The 21,696-nt window shown below is 37.7% G+C and overlaps 1 protein-coding gene across 1 annotated transcript; it reads right to left on the bottom strand.

The window, feature by feature from the left end:
- Positions 1-1,547: 1,547 nt before the first annotated feature.
- LOC110967498 (lactase-like protein) lies at positions 1,548-20,166 on the bottom strand. The gene is made up of 14 exons (XM_022217131.2): positions 19,961-20,166; positions 19,410-19,558; positions 17,579-17,739; positions 16,794-16,881; positions 14,846-14,955; positions 14,573-14,701; positions 14,368-14,463; positions 13,762-13,816; positions 11,428-11,589; positions 10,049-10,323; positions 7,476-7,602; positions 3,459-3,658; positions 3,320-3,383; positions 1,548-1,972 (listed from the first exon to the last, which is right to left on the bottom strand). The coding sequence occupies exons 2-14, from the start codon at positions 19,534-19,536 to the stop codon at positions 1,857-1,859; spliced, it is 1,710 nt and encodes a 569-aa protein (XP_022072823.2). The 5' UTR covers positions 19,537-19,558; positions 19,961-20,166; the 3' UTR covers positions 1,548-1,856.
- Positions 20,167-21,696: the final 1,530 nt, after the last annotated feature.

The following is a 21,696-nucleotide window of genomic DNA, read 5'->3' on the forward strand; positions in this document are numbered from 1 at the left end:
AATCACACTCACATTCACACCTACGGACAATTTAGAGTAACCAATTAACCTCAGCATGTTTTTGGACTGTGGGAGGAAGCCGGAGTACCCGGAGAAAACCCACGCATGCACAGGGAGAACATGCAAACTCCATGCAGAAAGATCCCAGGCCCAGGCCGGGATTTGAACCGGGGATCTTCTTGCTGCAAGGCCAAAGTGCTAACCACTACTACACTGTGCAGCCGTTGGAATCATGGGGTTAATATTATCTACCTGATGTTTCTGATCACTGACTCATCAGACTGAGGATAAAACATTTACTCACCACCAAGTATATTTAAGTATGTGGATTATTTTTGTCTATTTTAAAGAAAATAAACATTTGTTTTGGCAGAGTTGTATATTTTTTGGGGAAATGTGAACTTTTAATCTCAGTTCAGTATGGACAATTCATTTAAACTAAAAAAACATACTTTTCCATGTTAAAATGGAATTTTCTGAGGATATGCTGCAATTTAAGATATAGATCTGAAATTGTGGGTAAAATTATCTGGTCAAAACTATTTTTTTTTAAAATAACTGAAATAAGTTTAAACAAGTTTTATGAAAATTATCTTAAACTGACTCCTTGAAAACACAATTTCTGTATCTAATGAAAACAATCAACAGCACAAACGCTTAAATGAAACCGCTGAATATAAGAATAAACCCAGTTAAAAATGTGAAAAATTCACTATTTTCAAAATAAATATGAATTGAGAGAGCATTATAACATCTTTAAAACAAATTCCTGTCTTTTTATATTTATCTCAACTCGATTTTAACACATGAAAAACTTTCAAGATCTCGCTATAATATGCAAAATATCTTCCTGAAAGAGGGTTTGAGCTCGAAGCCTTATTTAGAGAGATCTGAGACAAATCACACAACATCTGAACATTTCTAAGCATCTTGAAATAAAATTTCAGTTCATCTTTTAAAAACAACAGAAAGCTGCCAGAAGGTGAGAAAAGAAAAAGAACAACAGACCCGACCAGTCATAAAGAAACCTACTTTTAGAGAGAATAAGCAGTTATGGGGCTCCTGTCTCCTTTTATTGTTTCTTTGTGTGTTTGGCTTAATGTCAAACTTTTTAGCTGCATACAGAAAAATAACTTAAAAGAAAAAATAATTTAGATGAACGTGGAAGATATCTAAATTCAAATTTTAGACTTTAAATAATAAAAGTATTTATTAAGAACCATCAACTGTTGAGGGGAATTTAAGGCTGTAGAATGAAAACAGGACTCACTGATCACTTTATTAGGAACACCTGTGCAGTCTAATGCAACTGCTACGAATTCTCCTTTTATAATGTTCATACTATTTTCTAAAGTAAATAATATTGTAATTATTAAAATATTAAAACTGCTGGGGAAATATATGCTGCTAATCTTATTTCTTCACTGGAAAGCACTTTGGTTCTGTGTCAGTGGTTTGAAATACAAAAATATTAAACTCAATAAGAAATTTTGTCAGATAAAAAAACCCCACAATCACTCACATTTACCACTTAAAAATGTCTTTTATTGAAGCTTAATTATTGATTTTACAAACTTGTTGACAGTAAACCAACTCCTCTCTGCAGCCCGAGTAGCTATAAAAATAAAGCTACATCAAAAACCACACAAGACCAGTTCTTTAAAAAATAATCATAATAATAATCATGTACTAAGCTTGAAATTGTTCTTCCAGACAGGTTTTGGCTGGTTCTGACTCTGGAAAAAAGGACAGTTAAATCTACAAAAGGCTCTGGACAGGATGAGATTTACAGCTTTGGAGTGACTCTCAGGTTCGTTTCTTCTGATCGATGAGAACCAGAGGATGGTTTTTGGTGTTCAGAGGCGTCCACGCAGCAGGAACATGAGGAAGATGGCGCTGAGAAGGATGCAGAGCGTACAGACTGTAGGAACCACGATCTCCGTCACCATCTCCATGTGTCCGATCAGAGGGTCTGCAGCACAGAAAGGAAGTAAAAGTCTCAGTTTACTGTCTCAGCCTCTCTGGAAATCATCAGCTACGATATTAAATGTCATTTTATTGTACAGAATGCATGTTTTCATTTTTTTCTTTTAGACATATGTTTGTCCGAATGCTTGAATTAAATATCCATTGGAAAATAGGGACACATAGAGAAAGAGAACAGCCATAAAACACACTCAGAAAATGAAACACCACGTTCAAAATAACACCAAGAAATAATTAATTCATCAACACTCCACAACACAAATCATCAAAATAACACATCACCAAAGCATAAATAAATAGTGAAAATATCAGTGTGACATTTGGGTCTTACTGTATTAAGAATAAAAAACAAAATTAAAATTCCTTCACTGTCAGAAGATGAACTGTAGGTAGAAATGAGACCTTTTATATCCTATACATATACTGTTTACTGTCTATAGCTATTATCATGGGATGTATTATAGTCTGATAGAAAATCGGTGCCAGTTTAATGTAAAAAATAAAGACTATATTAGAAAATAAATACAAAGGAATCATGTCAAGAAGATGGATTTTGTATTAAGTGTAGATAAAAAGGAGATTTTTTTTTGCTATAATTTGTTTTGACCTTCCAGCGTTCCCTCATGGTGGTGATACAACCGCTGAAAGGTACGGGTTAGAATGAAAAAATATTCAGTTTGTGTGACTCTGTTTCATTGACATTAAACTTGCTTTTAAAACTATGATATAAGTCATGACTGTGATGCTCAGAGGAGATGATGGACGATCTGTTAGAGTCTGACGGGTAGAATCAGGTCTTCATGTCTGTTGGTTTAATCACTCAGCTACTGGAATGTTTTATTGGGGAGTTTTTGTGTGGAAATTAGCTTAATAATACATAGAAATAATTTTTTTTTTAAAAAACAACAACTATAAAGTCATCTGCATGTCTAAAATACCACAAAAAGCCTCTAATGTGACTCCCAGATGTGAAACCAACGACCTGTTTGAATTAATAGAAACTAGCAGCTGAAAACTACTGAGCTGCTGTTCTTAATGAAACTCACCTTTCTAGATGACTGTAACCTGCTGTTTAACGTCTTTAATACTTAAAACTGGAATACATGACTTAGGCTCTTTAAATAAAGTTTTAATACCTAAACTTCATCATGCACTGGCCAAGCCTTTTGCATTGCTGCATGTTCCTGCATGTTTCCCTGGAACTGTCTTCTAGCTGGAGGGGCGAAACAAAGAAAAACCCCGTTAGAAAGACAAACAACAAGCTTCAGACTGAATCTTTCTTTGTTTGGCCCCGCCGAGCTTCATAGGCTGCTGGAGTGTTTGATCTACTGACCTGCAGCCAGCAGCTGGTTACTGGAGGAGCATGTCTCCACAGCTTTCCTCTTCCAGCTCTCCACCTGCAGACACCAACAGATCCACAGTGAAACAACTAATTGGTCTTCTTTAACGTGACGTGTGATGTCAGAGCTTACCTCTCTCTGATTGGGGAAGCCGTTAGAGCTGATGATGCGTTTGTAGTACTGGACCGAGGCCTTCGGGTATCGGGGTTTGTTCTTGTTCCTGAAGTCGACGTAGAAGAGACCAAACCTCTCCGAGTATCCTTCATCCCACTCAAAGTTGTCCAGCAGAGACCAGGCGGTGTATCCTTTCACGTTCACCCCGTCCTTCATGGCTGGGATTCAAACACATTCACAGTTAATTGTTGCCTCATATACCTGAACAGGTCCATGTTTCGGTCGATCTGCTTTCATAGGATCAGATTCTGACTGGTCGGACAACTGCAGTAGTAGTGGTAGTAGTAGTAGTTCTACAACAGCATCTCTCCAGGATTAAACCTGTATTTGTGGAGAACAGACTACCTGTGAACATCCTGTTTTCACAGCTTTGACCTGAGTAAACCCACCTGTAGCCTGCTAGGTAACATATTAAACTATAACTAAAGGACACCATGTCCAAGAAGCTCTGTTAATCCTTTGAACCACAAACAGTTTGCTATCTTTAAATATCACACAATTTATTAGCCACAAACTGTAAAAGTAGAAAAAATCTTCAGGTTTTTCACTTTCAGTCATTCTTGAATTACTCCTCTTTGACCTGCTGTTCCTCTGGAAAAATAACCTGAACCTAAGCTCAAGACTAGCATGTTTCATCAAAATCATTTTATTCTACATGTTTAGTTTAAATGCAGTGGCTCAGTGGTTAGTACCTGTCCAGGTGAACCTGTGATAGACTGTTACCTGTCCAGGTGTCCCCTACCTTCACCCTCAATCAGCTGGGATAGTCTCCACCCCCCATGACCCTGATGAGGACTAAGGCTACGTTCAGACTGCAGGCTGAAGTGACCCACATCCGATTTTTTTGCCCCTATGCGACCTGTATCTGATCTTTTCATGACAGTATGAACGACACAGATCTGTTTTTTCAAATGCGACCCAGACCACTTGGATATGTGGTCCTAATTCTGATACGTATCGGATCTTTTGCCATGCGACTTCAGTCTGAACGGCCAGGTCACATTTATCCGACCTATACGTCATTGGTACACCACAAATGTCACTATTCTGCGTTGAAGCAAAACATGTCTGCGGGCTGCCGAAGACGTGTTTTGCCGTGAGGGTGTTAAAAAGAGGCGCTCACATATGTAGGTAAAGGTCGCCCTTATCATTCTAAAATTCTGAATGAAGTCTGCATCTGTGAAGCCTCTCACATCACTATCCACCACTCCTGGCTGTGACTCCACACCCACACAGTTCTCTGGACAGACGTTGCTGCCACTGCCCCACAAAACGCCAGGACCAAAATCCTGGCTCTCTTCCTTCTTGACCTTCTCCTTGAAACGATTAAGTTGCTGGCTCCGGCTGGACAACAACTTTAAAATGGCCAGACATGCTCTGCTGTGAGCGTCCATGTTTACTTCTGTAAACACTGAACACGCTCTCTGCGTGTCGTTGTTGTGTCCTCTTCTGCGCATGCGGGACACTTTTGGGTCATGTGAGGTTCACACAGGAGATCACATGCAAGTCGCATTTAATTGGAAATGTGAATGAACTCGCAAAAAAATCGGATTTCACAAAAAAATCGGAATTGAACATTAAGCCCTGCAGTCTGAACTTAGCCTAAGTGGTGTATTGATGATGGATGGATGGATGGATGGATGGACAATGGATGGACGATGGATGGATGATTGATGGATGGATGGATGGTTGGATGGATGATGATGGATGATGGACGGATGGATGGACAATGGATGGACCAGGGACGGCTGGTATAAATGGGCTAACAGGGCTAAGCCCTCCCAAGCCAACACAAAAAAGATGAGAAAATTATTTTTTAAATAACTTACAACAGATTGTTTTAGGTTTAGGTGAAAACAAAGGTAGCAGCAGCAGCAATCAGTCAAAAGAAAAACATAGAATATCTCTAAATGGGCTTATTTTTTACAGCCCCAGCAGATACAGTCCGCTTTCATTCATTTCGTTCTTGTAAGTGATTGACAGGTGTCATGTCCCGCCCCCGTGATTTACTGATCATTTGGGCTAACTTCAGTCAGCCCCACAGGCCTTTGACGCAGCAAGAAAAGGTTAGCTATGGCGGGCGTTAGCATGAACAAGGTGGATTATTTGCTTTCATGTCCATTTTCCTCAATGTCTTTGGAGGAAAAGCTGGAAGTTAAGAGACTGGGATCACATCGGCCGTTGATGTGAGCTTCTTTTCAAATAAGGTAGGCCCATGTTGACCTGTTAAAGGACTGTGACACCTTGTTTTTGCTGAGGTCATCTGTTGTACTGAAGGCGTGTTTTGCACTACATGTCACCAAACAGTTGTAATAAGACAGTTGCAGCAGGCTGTCTGTGGGCAGTCATTGCAGTTGGAACATGTTTTGTAGTGGTGTGTGTGTGTGTGTGTGTGTGTGTGTGTGTGTGTGTGTGTGTGTGTGTGTGTGTGTGTGTGTGTGTGTGTGTGTGTGTGTGTGTGTGTGTGTGAGTGAGAGAGAGTGTTGATGTAGAGCACTAAAAAAGTATAGTGTACCTGTAATTGATGTAACTGTGTGTATCATAGGTGATGTTGCTTTTGCAGCTGTGTTAACCATTTAATCGGTATTATGCATTTGTTAGCCCACCCAACAAATTTCACCACCAGCCACCACTGGGATGGATGGATGATGGATGGATGATGGGTGATGGATGATGGATGGATGATAGATGATGGATGGATGATGATGAATGGATGATGATGAATGATGGATGGATGGATGATGATGGATGGATGGATGATGGATGGATGATAGATGATAGATGGATGATGATGGATGGATGATAGATGATGAATGGATGATGATGGATAATGGATGGATGGATGATGGATGGATGGATAATGGATGGATGATGGATGGATGGATGGATGGATGATGGATGAATGATGGATGGATGGATGATGGATGGAGCCTCCATGTGTTGCAGTAGTTCTACAGGTTGATTCCAGCTTTGGGGTCCAGAGGGATCAGGTGGGCTTGAATATCTTTGAATAGCAGATCATCTACAACCAGCAGCTCAACTCATCTGTTCCTCAGTGATTCTTCTGCTGGTGATCTTTTATCAGACATTAATGAATCTGGTCAGGGGTCTTCTGTCAGTCTCTTGTTATCACTTCAGGTAAAAATAAGCAGATTTTAATGGTTTATTACGCTGTGGATAGTAGCCTTTTATATAAAATTATTATTAATGTAGCTAATACAGCTAGCATGTACAGCTCCTGGTGTCTTCATTTACGGGCACCAAAAAATATTGTTTCCTCGTCTGAAAAAAATCCAAAATTTTGCAAAAAAATTCCCCAAATTTCTGAAAATTTGCAAAACCTTCAGGAAGAAAATTCCCTTAAAAGTTTGATTTAAAAAAAATCCCCCAAATTTGGCAAGAAAATCCTTGAAAATATTTTTTAAAAATTAGTAAAAATCTTCCAAAAAATCCAAAAAATCTCCAAAGGAGCAGTGGTGGCGCAATGGTTGAATCTCTGCACTACTAATCAGAAGGTCAGAGGTTCAAACCGCTGTTGGGCCCTTAACCTTTCCTGCTCCAGGGGCGCTGTACTGTCGCTGACCCTGTGCTCTGACCTCCCAAATTAGTGGGGATATGTGAGAAAATCAGAATATCCCCTCGTGGGATTAATAAGGGATAATAAAGTGATTCCATATACATCAGTAAAACTTAAATTTTCTTTAAGAACATTCACATAAAAATCAACCACAATCCAGAGAGAATTCGCTGGAATTTGATAGATTTTTATGTGAATGTTCTTAAGTAACATCACAAACATTTATTTTTTTCCACTAAAAAAAGCTTAAAAATTTCCCAAAAATGTGGAAAATGTGGACATCAGAAGTTTCACTGTGAAATTTTTTTCCCCACATTTTTGACCTGCAGGACGACACAAGGGTTAAAGAGTAGGAATGATTTTGGTCGGCTACAGCCCAGTCCTCTAAACGGTTTCACCTTTGAGCATCTCATTGATGTAGTCTCTGTAGTACTGCATCCTCCAGTCGTCACACAGGTCCGTGCACAGCATCTTCTCTGAGACTCCGTTTTCTGTCACATAGATCATCGGGTTTCCATACTGAGTCTGTTGGTGAGACAGAATATTACATCAGTAGATCTGTTTTTAATTAGTTTCTGTTTGCCTCATGTCTGTGCAGTGATGCTAACCCTAGACATGGAATATGCTAAAATATGTAAATAACACTGATAGTTTCATCTGCAGTAATTGTTCAACCATCCATCCATCTATCCATTTTGTTCCTCTTATCCGGGGCCGGGACACAGAGGCAGCAGGCGAAGCAGGTCGTTCCAGACGTCCCTCCCCCAGCAACGCTTTCCAGCTCTTCCTGGGGGATCCCGAGGCGTTCCCAGGCCAGACAAGATATATAATCCCTCCAGCAAGTTCTGGGTCTACCCCGGGGTCTCCTCCCAGACGGACGTACTCAGAAAACCTCCAAAGGAAGTCTCCCTGGAGGCATCCAAATCAGATGGCCAAACCACCTCAACTGGCTCCTTTCGATGCGAAGGAGCAGCGGCTCTACTCCGAGCTCCCTCCAGATGTCTGAGCTCCTCACCCTATCTCTAAGGCTGAGCCCAGCCACCCTACGGAGGAAGCTCATTTCAGACGCTTGTATCGGCGATCTTGTTCTTTGGGTCACTACCCAGAGCTCATGACCATAGGTGAGGGTAGGAATGTAGATGGATGGTAAATCAAGAGCTTTGCTTTACGGCTCAGCTCCCTCTTCACCACCACGGTTCGGTACAACGCCCGCATTACTGCTGATGCTGCACCAATCCTCCTGTCCATCTCTCTCTCGCTCCATTTTCCCATCACTCGTGAACAAGATCCCGAGATACTTAAACTCCTTCAGTTGACTTGTTTAAAAATGTCTGAATATTCAATTTACATGTTTGAAGAAGTTCATTACCAGAGCATTTGGGTTATTTAAAGGAAGGAGTTTAAGTATTGTTCAACCCTCTGAGAAAATTACACTTTAGTTGATTTTTTAAGTGAAGAGAAATAAAAGAAACTTCTGCAGCAAACAGATGTGAACTGTACAAACCTCCACATATTTTAGGGTCATTTCACCTTCTCAGAACCTCTGATCTTCACCACAAGGGTTTATATGCTACACTGTTTTTTTCCATTTCATTCTACTTTATTTTATTTTGGGGTTTTTTTCATAACAGTTTCAGCTCTCTGGTTCTTCTATCATTTGATCTGATAAAAATTACAGATTTCTTTTATATGAGATTTTATATCAAGAACTTAAAGACCCACTGAGGAAGATTTTTATGCTCGTAACAAAGTCTCACATTAATGTGGATGAATCTTCGTTATTTACACTTATTAATGCCCCCATTTTCGATTCATGAATCATTTTGGTTTTGTAAATATTTGTGTTTTATTAATTTTTTGTCGACTCATCTCGAGTTTCCTGTGAGAGACGGAGCGATTTACAGCAAATACGGTGCGCGTGCGCTGACGGAGCGTAGCAGAGCGGAGCTAGTTGTTTTTAGCAGTAGCAGAGCGGAGAGTTGGTTGAGAAGACGGCACACATGGAGCGCAAAAGGAAGCGAACGGAGCAAAGTCTGCAAGCAAAAAGGTTGTCAGATCGACAACGAAGCAAAAGAAAAGTTCATCTTGGACAGGCATTTCAGAGGTGGAGAGAATTCCGGGAGCAAAAAGGAATCAAAACAGATGCCGAGCTGGCTGTGCTTCTCCTAGACAGGTACGTAACTTTAGCTCTTTGTAAGTTTGATACAATTCTTTTGTCTTTTGTGTGTGTTGCTTGCGATGTGTGGTTAGTAGACTATGGGATTAGTTTGACTGTGACTGGTTTAGTTGACTAACTTTGTGACAAAAACACTGTGTGTGTATTGGCTACATCGTATCGTTTACGACAATTTGTGACAGTGTGCGCCGAGGCTCATGGGAAATGTAGCGGTGCTTCGGCACCGCTACATTTCCGCTAAAATATTCCTCGGTGGGTCTTTAAATACTTTGTTTTGATGATTGTATTGTTTTTACACGTTTCCAATTATAAATAGTTTTTACATGAATCTCACTATAAATAGTTTTTCGGTGTTTCTCATTATAAATAGTTTTGAACGGTGTCTCACTATAACCTGCTGCTGGTGGAGACGGTTTTCTATTAGTGTCAGAGAATCTATCTGCAGCTCTGATGATGGGATGATGTATGACTTTAACATTTAGTAAAATCGGTGCAGAGTGTCCTTAGTATCAGTTTCAGGCTTTCAAAAGCAGAAACACATTAAACTGTGATGGAGGGTTAGTTTTGGGGTTAGTATCAAAGGTTCATCTATCTCATGTCAGTTTCAAGAAAGAAAAACAGAAACTTTGTAGAACTGATCATTTAAATCTCAGCTGTTTGTTCCATTTGACTGCAGTCTGTGTATCATCTGAATTTTATTGGCTTTGTAGTTTACATGACGTTTTTCCTTAATTTGTGCACGTTGCATGAGTTTCACTCTTGTTATAAACCTAAAGAGTTCGTTGTCAGATTTACCTTGACGAAGTTCAGCAGGCGTCTGAAGCCCCATGGAACGGAGTAGAGCCACTCAGATCCAGGATCCGGCCACTGGGGGTCCACCAGCTCGGCCAGGTCTCGATCAGCGAAATAGCTGTCTCCTACTCCTGAAGGGTAGTTCTTCTGGGTGACGTATCGGGTGGTGAAGTGTCCGAGGCCCAGGAAGTCACAGGTACCTTTGATGTAACTTTTCTCCTGAGGCGAGAAGACAGGAAGCCGAGAAGCTCCGAGGCCCTGCTGGCCACTTTTCCTGCCTGGACAGTTAGTAGAGAAATAAATGTCTAAACAACATCAGATACGGTTCCTCACAAGTTCTAATAATGTTCAAAGAACATTTTCAGGATCTTTATCATTAAAGTTAACAAAGACATGAACTCTGGCTTTCAGAGGCGGTTTGGATGGAAATGTTCTCAAACCAGCATTAAAGAGATGATTTCTAGATGTTGTCACGTTATTTTTATTCAGGGTTCCTGAATGTGAGATGAAGTGCTCCAGAATAATTATGTTTATTGGGAGTGTTTTATTATTTGAGAACTTTTATGACTTTTAAATGTCAAAATGTAGTAAATACAAAAATATGATGAAGAATATTTTCCATTTAAAAACTTGGAAAGATTGAAGTTTTGACTTTAATTGTTTAAAATTGTTTATTTTCATAATTTACTGAATAAACAGCTGATTATTTCAGTAGTTTCTGATAGAAAGTGACTTTTATGTACAACAGACTTACAACCTGTAAACATAAAATAAATAAGAAAAATAAAACTAAATTTATTTTAATTAAATGTTAAAATACTGTTCCAGCTGAAAACGAGAAGCTTCACAACTTAACGCCAACAAAATTCTTGTAGGTTTGAAGAAGCATCCGGCTACAGTTTTACTGATTTTAAGGTCATTAAAATACTCCTCCAAGTTTACATGATGCTTTCTAAATTTATTACAACCGTAGATGAAGCCATCAGAGGAAAATTAGCCTTTAAGCACTGAAACAGGGCAGTTAAAAGCTAAATGAAATAAACATCTTTAAAATGAGTCGTAATTTAAAATACTGGGAGAGTAAATTCACTTATAAAGTCATTTTTAATGAAAAAACTTCTTGGTACATATTTTTAAAATCTGCCTAGCTACTAATGACACCTTCTACAGTCACTGTGATTGGTCCAGGTCAATGAAATCCATTCAGTTGTTTGTTGGAGATAGTTGGAGCTAAAGTCTGACAGATTAACACCTCAGCATGCCTGAGAAATGTCTGACATCAGTTTTAAACAGATTTCTCAGGAGCAGTATCACAGAAACCACTGAATTTGGCTCCACATTAAAAAAATGAATTAATAAAGTTATTCTATTGTATTACATACCTACGTAATCTTTCATGACCTGTGGATAATCTCCGTGGAAGACAGGCGTGGCGAACCAGCCCATGTAGAACTGGATGTACCTCTCTGCTGCCTCGATGTCTCTCTGGTTGGAGATGTCCACCGGTTCCCCCCAGTCGGCCGTCAGAGAGATGCCCACCAGGCCTGGAGACACAGTACGGCATGAAAGATTCACCCAAACACAAGCAAACAACAAGCAAACAACAACAAAACACAACCAAACATAACCACAAAACAACCAAACAAAAACCAAACACAACCAAACATAACCAAAGAAACAACCAAACAACAACCAAAGAAACAACCAAACAACAACCAAAGAAACAACTAAACAACAACCAAACAACAACAAAACACAACCAAACATAACCAAAAAACAACGAAACAACAACGAAACACAACCAAATTTAACCAAAAAAGAACCAAACAAAAACCTAACACAACCAAACAACAAAACACAACCAAACAACAACCAAACAACAACCAAACACAAGCAAACAACAACCAAACAACAACCAAAAAAACAAACACAACCAAACAACAAAACACAACCAAACACAATCAAACAACAATCAAACACAACCAAACACAATCAAACAACAAAACACAACCAAACAACAACCAAACAACAACCAAACAACAACCAAACAACAACCAAACAACAACCAAACAAAAACCAAATACCAACCAAACAACAACCAAACACAATCAAACAACAATCAAACAACAACCAAACACAACCAAACAACAACCAAACAACAACCAAACACAATCAAACAACAACCAAACACAACCAAACAACAACCAAACAACAACCAAACAACAACCAAACACAACCAAACAACAACCAAACACAACCAAACACAACCAAACAACAACCAAACACAATCAAACAACAACCAAACACAACCAAACAACAACCAAACACAACCAAACACAACCAAACTACAACCAAACAACAACCAAACACTACCAAACAACAACCAAACAACAACCAAAACACAACCAAACACAACCAAACACAACCAAACACAACCAAACTACAACCAAACAACAACCAAACAACAACCAAACACTACCAAACAACAACCAAACACAACCAAGCACAACCAAACAACAACCAAACAACAACCAAACACAATCAAAAAACAACCAAACACAATCAAAAAACAACCAAACACAACCAAACAACAACCCAAAAACAACCAAACACAACCGAACACAACCAAACAACAACCAAACAACAATCAAACAACAACCAAACACAACCAAACAACCAAACAACAACCAAACACAATCAAACAACAACCAAACACAACCAAACAACAACCCAAAAACAACCAAACACAACCGAACACAACCAAACAACAACCAAACACAATCAAACAACAACCAAACACAACCAAACAACAACCAAACTACAACCAAACAACAACCAAACACAACCAAACAACAACCCAAAAACAACCAAACACAACCGAACACAACCAAACAACAACCAAACACAATCAAACAACAACCAAACACAACCAAACAACAACCAAACACAACCAAACAACAACCAAACACAATCAAACAACAACCAAACACAACCAAACAACAACCAAACTACAACCAAACAACAACCAAACACTACCAAACAACAACCAAACAACAACCAAACAACAACAAAACACAACCAAACACAACCAAACAACAACCAAACACAACCAAGCACAACCAAACTACAACCAAACAACAACCAAACACTACCAAACAACAACCAAACAACAACCAAACACTACCAAACAACAACCAAACACAACCAAGCACAACCAAACAACAACCAAACACAACAAAACACAACCAAACACAACCAAACAACAACCAAACACAACCAAACAACAACCAAACACAACCAAACACAACCAAACAACAACCAAACACAATCAAACAACAACCAAACACAACCAAACAACAACCAAACACAACCAAACACAACCAAACTACAACCAAACAACAACCAAACACAACCAAACACAACCAAACAACAACCAAACACAACAAAACACAACCAAACACAACAAAACACAACCAAACACAACCAAACAACAACCAAACACAACCAAACACAACCAAACTACAACCAAACAACAACCAAACACTACCAAACAACAACCAAACAACAACCAAACACTACCAAACAACAACCAAACACAACCAAGCACAACCAAACAACAACCGAACAACAACCAAACAACAACCAAACACAATCAAAAAACAACCAAACAACAACCAAACAACAACCAAAGAAACAGGAAGTGCTCCGTACTTCACCTTTCTGTTTGCTCCTCCACTGCATGTCGTACGTATGCCAGACTTTAGCATGGGCCTGTTGGAAAGACAGAAAGATGATAAAATAAAAGACTTTATCTGACATTAACCTCCAAAAGATGCCAATAAAATCTGCTGTTAGTGTGAAGATGAACAACTGGAGAACATCAAACTACTAGTAAGTTTTATAAGCAGGAAAAACAGGAACTGATTAATTAACAAAAGTTCATTATTACTCCTAAAACCATTCACTTAGTTTCTCATCAACATCAGCCAGTCTAAACTGGGAATTTAAAGGTCAGAGGTTAGATTTAGTTTGAACAGTCACTGGGAAACATTACACAGACGCTTCATTTCCTTTATGCACCAGTTAGTTCTTTTTTCCATATTATTATATTATATATTATGCTTGGCAATTCTTCTGCAACTTGATGGCAACACCTTTGACCAATCACACTTGAAGCACTTTTGAACTTACTACAGGTTTTTCCTTATGTCTGAATTCTTGCTTGTGTTGTATGTCGCTTTAGACAAAAGCGTCTGCTAAATGAAACTGTAGAATTGTAGAATATTATGTTGAGGTCTGTTGTATTCTGTTCTGTTCTATACCTTGATGATGTTGTGAGCAGCTCTGTAGGCTCCGGTTCCTCTCAGCCTCATTCCAGGAGCATGTTCTCCTGTTTCGTATCCCTCCACAGCGATGGACTGAAAATAGAAAATAAAAACTCACATCCTGATCCTCAGTCATCCACAGACACAGAATGTTTTTATTAAAGATGATGCACCCAGGAGTGTTTTTATTTATTTTATTTACCCAGGGGTTATTGAAGGTGATCCAGTACTTGACTCTGTTTCCAAACCGTTCGAAGCACAGGTTAGCGAAGTCGTTGAAGTAGTTGACCATACTGACATTCTGCCAGCCGCCGTATTTATCCTGCAGCACCTGGAGGAAAAGTGAAATATGATATATATATTTTATAAATAAATATGTATATATATATATATATATATATATATACGTGTGTGTGTATATATATGAACCCACAGATCAGCTCCCAGACTCCAGAAACAAACCTGCAACTCTCACCTGAGGTAAGTCCCAGTGGTACAGAGTCACTATGGGGGTGATCTTATTTTCCAGCAGCATGTTGATCAGGTCGTCATAGTATTTGATACCTTTCTCGTTGATGTGTTCACCTGCAGGAGTTACCAATTATATAATTATAACAATAATAGATTAGATTACATTCAACTGCAAAAGCAGCAGTAAAGTGCAGAATTTACAGTCTGTTCCAGAATAAACAGAACATACAGATTGTGATGCAACCCACTATTACATAAATGTACAGAAGTGGATAAAATATAAATCTAACTCTACAGGGATAAATCAAAAAAATAAGAAATAAGAAGTCTAAACACTGTAAACAGTACGTATGGATAAACTGTATGAGTAACACTGTAAACCGTAATTAGGTAATTAGAGTTCCAAAATTATTAGTTTTATGAATTCTACATTAATTCAGAATTTTTCTGGCCTTTAAATGTCAAAAATGCTGTCAAGACCAAACAAAGAAGCCAGATTCCCATTGCAAAGATTAGTTTGGTGTATTTTTGACTCTTCGGTCCACAAACAATTTTTTTAACTTTTAAAATTAGTTGTCAGTAAACAGTAATGGAATTTACTAATTAAACGGTTCAGTAATAATTTTAATATTTACCGAACAAAAAGTAATATTTCAGCACAAAATGCTTACGTACTGTATAAAAATCAATGTTACATGATAACACAGAAAGAATGTTCTTAATGCAGCATTCAGGATCAGAACATAACACTACTGGAAACATCACCAGAACATTTATAGAATATATAGATCCTCAGCATATAGAATATATAGATCCTCAGCATATAGAATATATAGATCCTCAGCATATAGAATATATAGATCCTCAGCATATAGAATAAACAGATCCTCAGCATATAGAATATATAGATCCTCAGCATATAGAATATATAGATCCTCAGCATATAGAATAAACAGATCCTCAGCATATAGAATATATAGATCCTCAGCATATAGAATATATAGATCCTCAGCATATAGAATACATAGATCCTCAGCATATAGAATACATAGATCCTCAGCATATAGAATAAACAGATCCTCAGCATATAGAATAAACAGATCCTCAGCATATAGAATACGTAGATCCTCAGCATATAGAATATGTAGATCCTCAGCATATAGAATATATAGATCCTCAGCATATAGAATACATAGATCCTCAGCATATAGAATACATAGATCCTCAGCATATAGAATACATAGATCCTCAGCATATAGAATACATAGATCCTCAGCATATAGAATATGTAGATCCTCAGCATATAGAATATATAGATCCTCAGCATATAGAATAAACAGATCCTCAGCATATAGAATAAACAGATCCTCAGCATATAGAATATATAGATCCTCAGCATATAGAATACATAGATCCTCAGCATATAGAATACATAGATCCTCAGCATATAGAATAAACAGATCCTCAGCATATAGAATAAACAGATCCTCAGCATATAGAATACGTAGATCCTCAGCATATAGAATAAACAGATCCTCAGCATATAGAATATATAGATCCTCAGCATATAGAATATATAGATCCTCAGCATATAGAATACATAGATCCTCAGCATATAGAATATACAGATCCTCAGCATATAGAATAAACAGATCCTCAGCATATAGAATATATAGATCCTCAGCATATAGAATACATAGATCCTCAGCATATAGAATATATAGATCCTCAGCATATAGAATACATAGATCCTCAGCATATAGAATAAACAGATCCTCAGCATATAGAATAAACAGATCCTCAGCATATAGAATACATAGATCCTCAGCATATAGAATACATAGATCCTCAGCATATAGAATATATAGATCCTCAGCATATAGAATAAACAGATCCTCAGCATATAGAATACATAGATCCTCAGCATATAGAATACTTAGATTTCTGCTCACTCTTCAGTCCGCTGGGTAAAAGCCTCGGCCAGGAGATGGAGAACCGGTAATGATTCAGCTTCATGTCCTTCATCAGGTTGATGTCATCCTTAAAGACAAACATTATTTTAAATTTCTGCAGATAAATCAGAAATACATTAATGTTCAGCTCTGATTTTAAGCTGTTCCTTCATAGTTATTGTACAGACATAAGACAGGTATTAATCTAACAGAGATCCACATTTTCAGACATAAAACATATGAAGAAATATATCAAAAATAATGCAGAAGACAACTTGGAATATCTTTGACTGGTTCACCCACAAATATCTACTCATTTATTTGGTGCAAACAGCATCTAGCTTCAGTAAAACCTGAAACCAGCTGATTCTGCAGAGTGCAAGAAGATATTAGTTTAACCACAGACTGTATTAGTCTGTGGTATTAGTTTGTATTATATTATTAGTATTATGATGAGTATCATTATTACTATTATTATACAGTTTAACCTGCAGGGTGGAGCTTTTGTCTCCCTCTAGTGGCAGTGAGAGTAAATACAGAGACGATTCCCTGATGGTGAAACCGACACTCTGTAAACGTACATGATGTTCATTTTATGTAAAAATGCCACAGTTCAGCTTCAATAATAAATAATAAATTTAACTTCATAAAGGGTCAAATAAATATGAGGATCAGAGAGTTTGGTTGTGACAGATATCTTAATATGTCGGATCTTAATGGAACGTTTCAAAGGTTCATGTTTGGGTGTAATTGTGGAATGTCGAGGGCTTTTCTCAGCTCATCACCTTGAATTTGTAGTAACCTTCACACGAAGCGTCTCCTGTGTCGTTATATAATATTTTCCCCTTTTTGTGGGCGAATGCGTCCCAGATGCTCATTCCTTTTCCATCTATGTTCCAGGCTCCTTCGGTCTGATAGGCAGAGCTGCCGGCTCCCCAAGAGAAACCTGCAGAGGAACAAAGACAGAAATTCATCCACAGTCTGATAAAAAAAGTTTTGGTTGTTTATGATAGAATCTGATAATTAATTTTTAAAGCTGACAAACGAAACATTTTTAATCCTCTGAACCCCAAAACCTGCAGATTTGAAAGATTCACTTTCTTTAAAACAGAAACTGTAAAAAAAAAAAAAGAAAGACAGAATCACCAGATTTTAAGCTTTCTAACGGTTTCATGATGTTCGGTCAAAAAAACGACCAAAAATAAGCTCTTTATTCTACATATCCCATTAAAGATCATCCAAATAACATGTTTTACTCCTCAGCTCCACTCAGACTGACTCTGGAACAAATAATCAGTTTTCAGTTGAACTGAAGGCAGTGTTCACAGACAGGTTAGAGAAGAGCAAATAAAATTAAAATATAAAATAAAAACTGAAAATAAAACCGATTTCGTCAACAGTATAAATGCAGCACGGCTCAGAAACAGTGAACAGAGTAGCTGGACATCCATTCACCATGGAGAAAAAAATAAAGGATGTGAGCTCCTAGAAAAAGTTAAATAATAGTCCAGCTTCTAACCACAGCCAGCATTCTGGTGTGGATTTATTCACCAAAACACGCAACATTCAGCATGGAGAAACATCTTTATACTTTATGGAGGTTGTAAAAATGTAAACCGTTAAATATCTATAACTGTCCATGTAGAATTGCTTTTTGAGTTTTGGTAACTCGTGTAATTCCAGGTTTGTCCAGTTGTTGTAAAATAAATAAAAGAAATGCATCTTTCATTTCTCTGTATTTTTATGAATTATGGCATCAGAACAGTGAAGATACACTCAACATTGTGAAACACCTGGTAGTTTGTAGAGACTGTAAAATGTAAATAGTTAGATGTATAATATTATTTTACTGGTCAAACTAAAGACTTCTCTGATTTCTCTCTGTTTCTGTCATGCTGTTTCCATAGAGGTGCAGTAAAAATGAGTGTTTGTTAATAAAAAACGCAAAGAAACTTGGAGTTCAGAGACTTAAAGTACTCAGAATAAAAGTAAATCTAAATATCTATCACTAACAAACAAGTGAACTCCAGCTGCTCATCTGTGGTCATATTTGAATTTCCCCACATGGAAGGATCTGATAAACACAAACAATATTTATAAGTACTGTTCTAAAGTCTGGGCTCATCCAGATAAACTCCCACTTTTATTCATGTGCTAACATAACTGCACAAAGGTTTTCTAACCATCAATGAGCCTTTCAGCACCATTAGCTAACACGATGTAGCATTAGAACACAGGAAATGTTCCTCTGTACCCCTATGGAGGTATTCCATTAAAAATCAGCTGTTTACAGCTAGAATAGTCATTTACCACATTAACTATGTCTACACCGGATTTATCTTTCATTTAATGTTATCGTCATCGAAAAAAGCTGCTTTTCTTTCAGACATAAGAACATTTGAACAGTAGTGTTTTACATATACGTGTCTATTTTTGGGTTTAATTCATTTGCTGATGCTTCCTACAGGTTTGCATTAAACCCTTTACTGTTGTAACTCTGCTAATTTCCCTGCTTTATCTTAAATGCTCCAAAACAGCCAATAAACTGACATTTTCATGATGAAACTGAGCTTAGCTTCATAAATCTGATGCTTTTCAGCCTATCACGTTTCCTACCGGTTGGGAAGGTTCCGTAGTAGAAAAACGTCCGGTCGTTCTTGGTCCAGTCAAAGTCCTCGCTGGTTGAAACACACAGGACCAGTGCAAACACATGGTACCACCTCAGGATTCCCCACTGCAGCATCGTGATCTGGCTTCACTTACACCTGCAGAGCAAACAGCCAGGTGAGATCATCACGGATTACTGATAAAACCACTACAGGCTGCTGTCGGTCCGTCCAAACACTCACGCTCAGGTGTCAGGTGTCCACAGAGTAAAATCATCCTTAATCATTAGTTAAACATCCACTGAAACCCTCCAGTCATCATGTCAGAGAAGCTTCATTTCAACCAGCTGTAGGACACACTGACACAGAACGCTATGAGAGACAGAAAATAAGCCAACTTGTCCAGCACGGTGAGGAGGAGCGACATTTCAAGCTTCTCTTTTTAGATTTAAATAGAAATCAGCTGGTTTTAAAGTCCCTGTGTGAAGCCTCTGTGCTGTTTGTTTCCCTACAGCTTCTGTCTCAGCCTCAGCCTCACCAGAACCACATTTAATGTCTGACCTGCTGCATCGGTCTCCGCTGGAAGCTGCTCCAAAGTGCAAGAAGCATCGCCAAGCTTCTGGTTAATGCTCAGCGGTGTCACCGGCCGGTCCGCTGCCAGCCCACAAAAAACAAAACACAGTGAAGCATCCAGGACATTTTTCTGCCATTCATCAGCCCTGCAGCTCAGTCAATAGGATCCATTTGGAGGCAGCAGAGTGTGAGGATAAATCTGCTGGGCAAACAGATCTTTTGGAAAAAGGAGGGATTTTGACACTGTAAGCAGAAGTTAATGTTAGCGAGCAGCTTGGTCTCACTGCTGGTGGTTTTAGACTGTATTTATCTGAGAACAGAGCAGACAATATCAGGAACTATCAGAACTACATGAACCGGGTCTGTTTGGATTCACAACTCAGGAAATACTGTACGTTGAGGAAGCAGCTCACATTTATGGATTTATTTTGTTATTTGGGACCCAAACACTTTTTCTGTTCAGTTTTCACACACACACACACATATACATATATATATATATATATATATATATATATATATATATATATATATATATATATATATATATATATATGTATACATAATGCACGGAGAAGAATGAATGAAATAACATATTAAATACAGCACCTTAAAGTAAAACACAATAATATCTAAGTACGATACATGTTTGAAATAAAATTAATAAGCTAAAATAAGGATAGAATAAAACAGTAAAAACTAATTCTGGTAATTATACAGCTATAATAAATAATATAACACGTGATAATGAAAAAATAAATGAAATATAACATTGCACCAGATCAACTGATCCTGATCCTTTTGTTTCTGCAGTTTTCTCTACATTAAACTCACATCTCCTCATCAGCAGGAAGAAAGTTCATGTTCTATTAAAATGATCCCAACATGCTGAAGTTTCCACTCATATTCCAGCTGTTTTTTCCTACAGATGTGTACTGATGATGCAGGAGACATGCTTTCAGTAAAAATGTGGGTTTTTATTCCTGATTATTACTGGTAGCACACACAGCTGGCATTATAACTTAAATATCTTTACAGTGTGAACAGATGATTAGTTGTTCTAAGAATCAGATGAACTGCAGCTCCAACCAGACTGGAAGTTATTCAAACTCAGGATTTATTTCCCGTGTTATTAAAAATATACATATGAAGAGTTTATTTGCAAAAACAGATGACTACGTTTTCATAAATTTTCAGAAAACTTATTTGTTTATTGTTTACTTGAGATAATATTAATCAAACTGAAGTTGAGTGGATTTGACTCAGTAGAAAAATACATGACAAAATAGAGAAAAAATAAATTATTAGTGTTATTATAATCTCAAGTAAACAATTAAAAAAAATAAGTTTTCTGAAAATTTATAGAACGGAGTTATCTGTTTTTGCAAATGAACTCTTCATATACTAACTTTGCTTTACTGTGTGTGTTTACTTAGCATTACAGTTGTATGGAGGGTTATCCTTTGGTTCAAACATAAAAAATCAAAACTTTTCCTGTAAGATGAGAAAGAGTGACACTTTTGAGGGAAGATGCCCCAGGTAGACATTAATGATTTTCAAAGCTTTTGCTTTTGTCTTGTTAACGTTAGATTTCTGGTAGATTATGTTCATTATCCTCTAATATAGTAACATAAATGCTAACCAGTACAAAAAACATAATATCTGTTTAAAAGGCTAACTAGCCGACTGTAGGTTAAGCTAACAATGCTATGCTGTATTAGCTT

The sequence above is a fragment of the Acanthochromis polyacanthus genome, chromosome 2 (assembly GCF_021347895.1).
Source record: "Acanthochromis polyacanthus isolate Apoly-LR-REF ecotype Palm Island chromosome 2, KAUST_Apoly_ChrSc, whole genome shotgun sequence".
Taxonomy (NCBI): domain Eukaryota; kingdom Metazoa; phylum Chordata; class Actinopteri; family Pomacentridae; genus Acanthochromis; species Acanthochromis polyacanthus.

Excerpts from the sequence above, each read along its gene's own strand:
- LOC110967498 (XM_022217131.2), bottom strand. The coding sequence starts at position 19,536 with ATGCTGCAGTGGGGAATCCTGAGGTGGTACCATGTGTTTGCACTGGTC. Across the intron at positions 14,956-16,793 it reads TTTACCCAGCGGACTGAAGA|GTGAACACATCAACGAGAAA; the intron begins GTGAGCAGAAAT and ends TAACTCCTGCAG. Across the intron at positions 3,659-7,475 it reads CATCAATGAGATGCTCAAAG|CCATGAAGGACGGGGTGAAC; the intron begins GTGAAACCGTTT and ends TTTGAATCCCAG.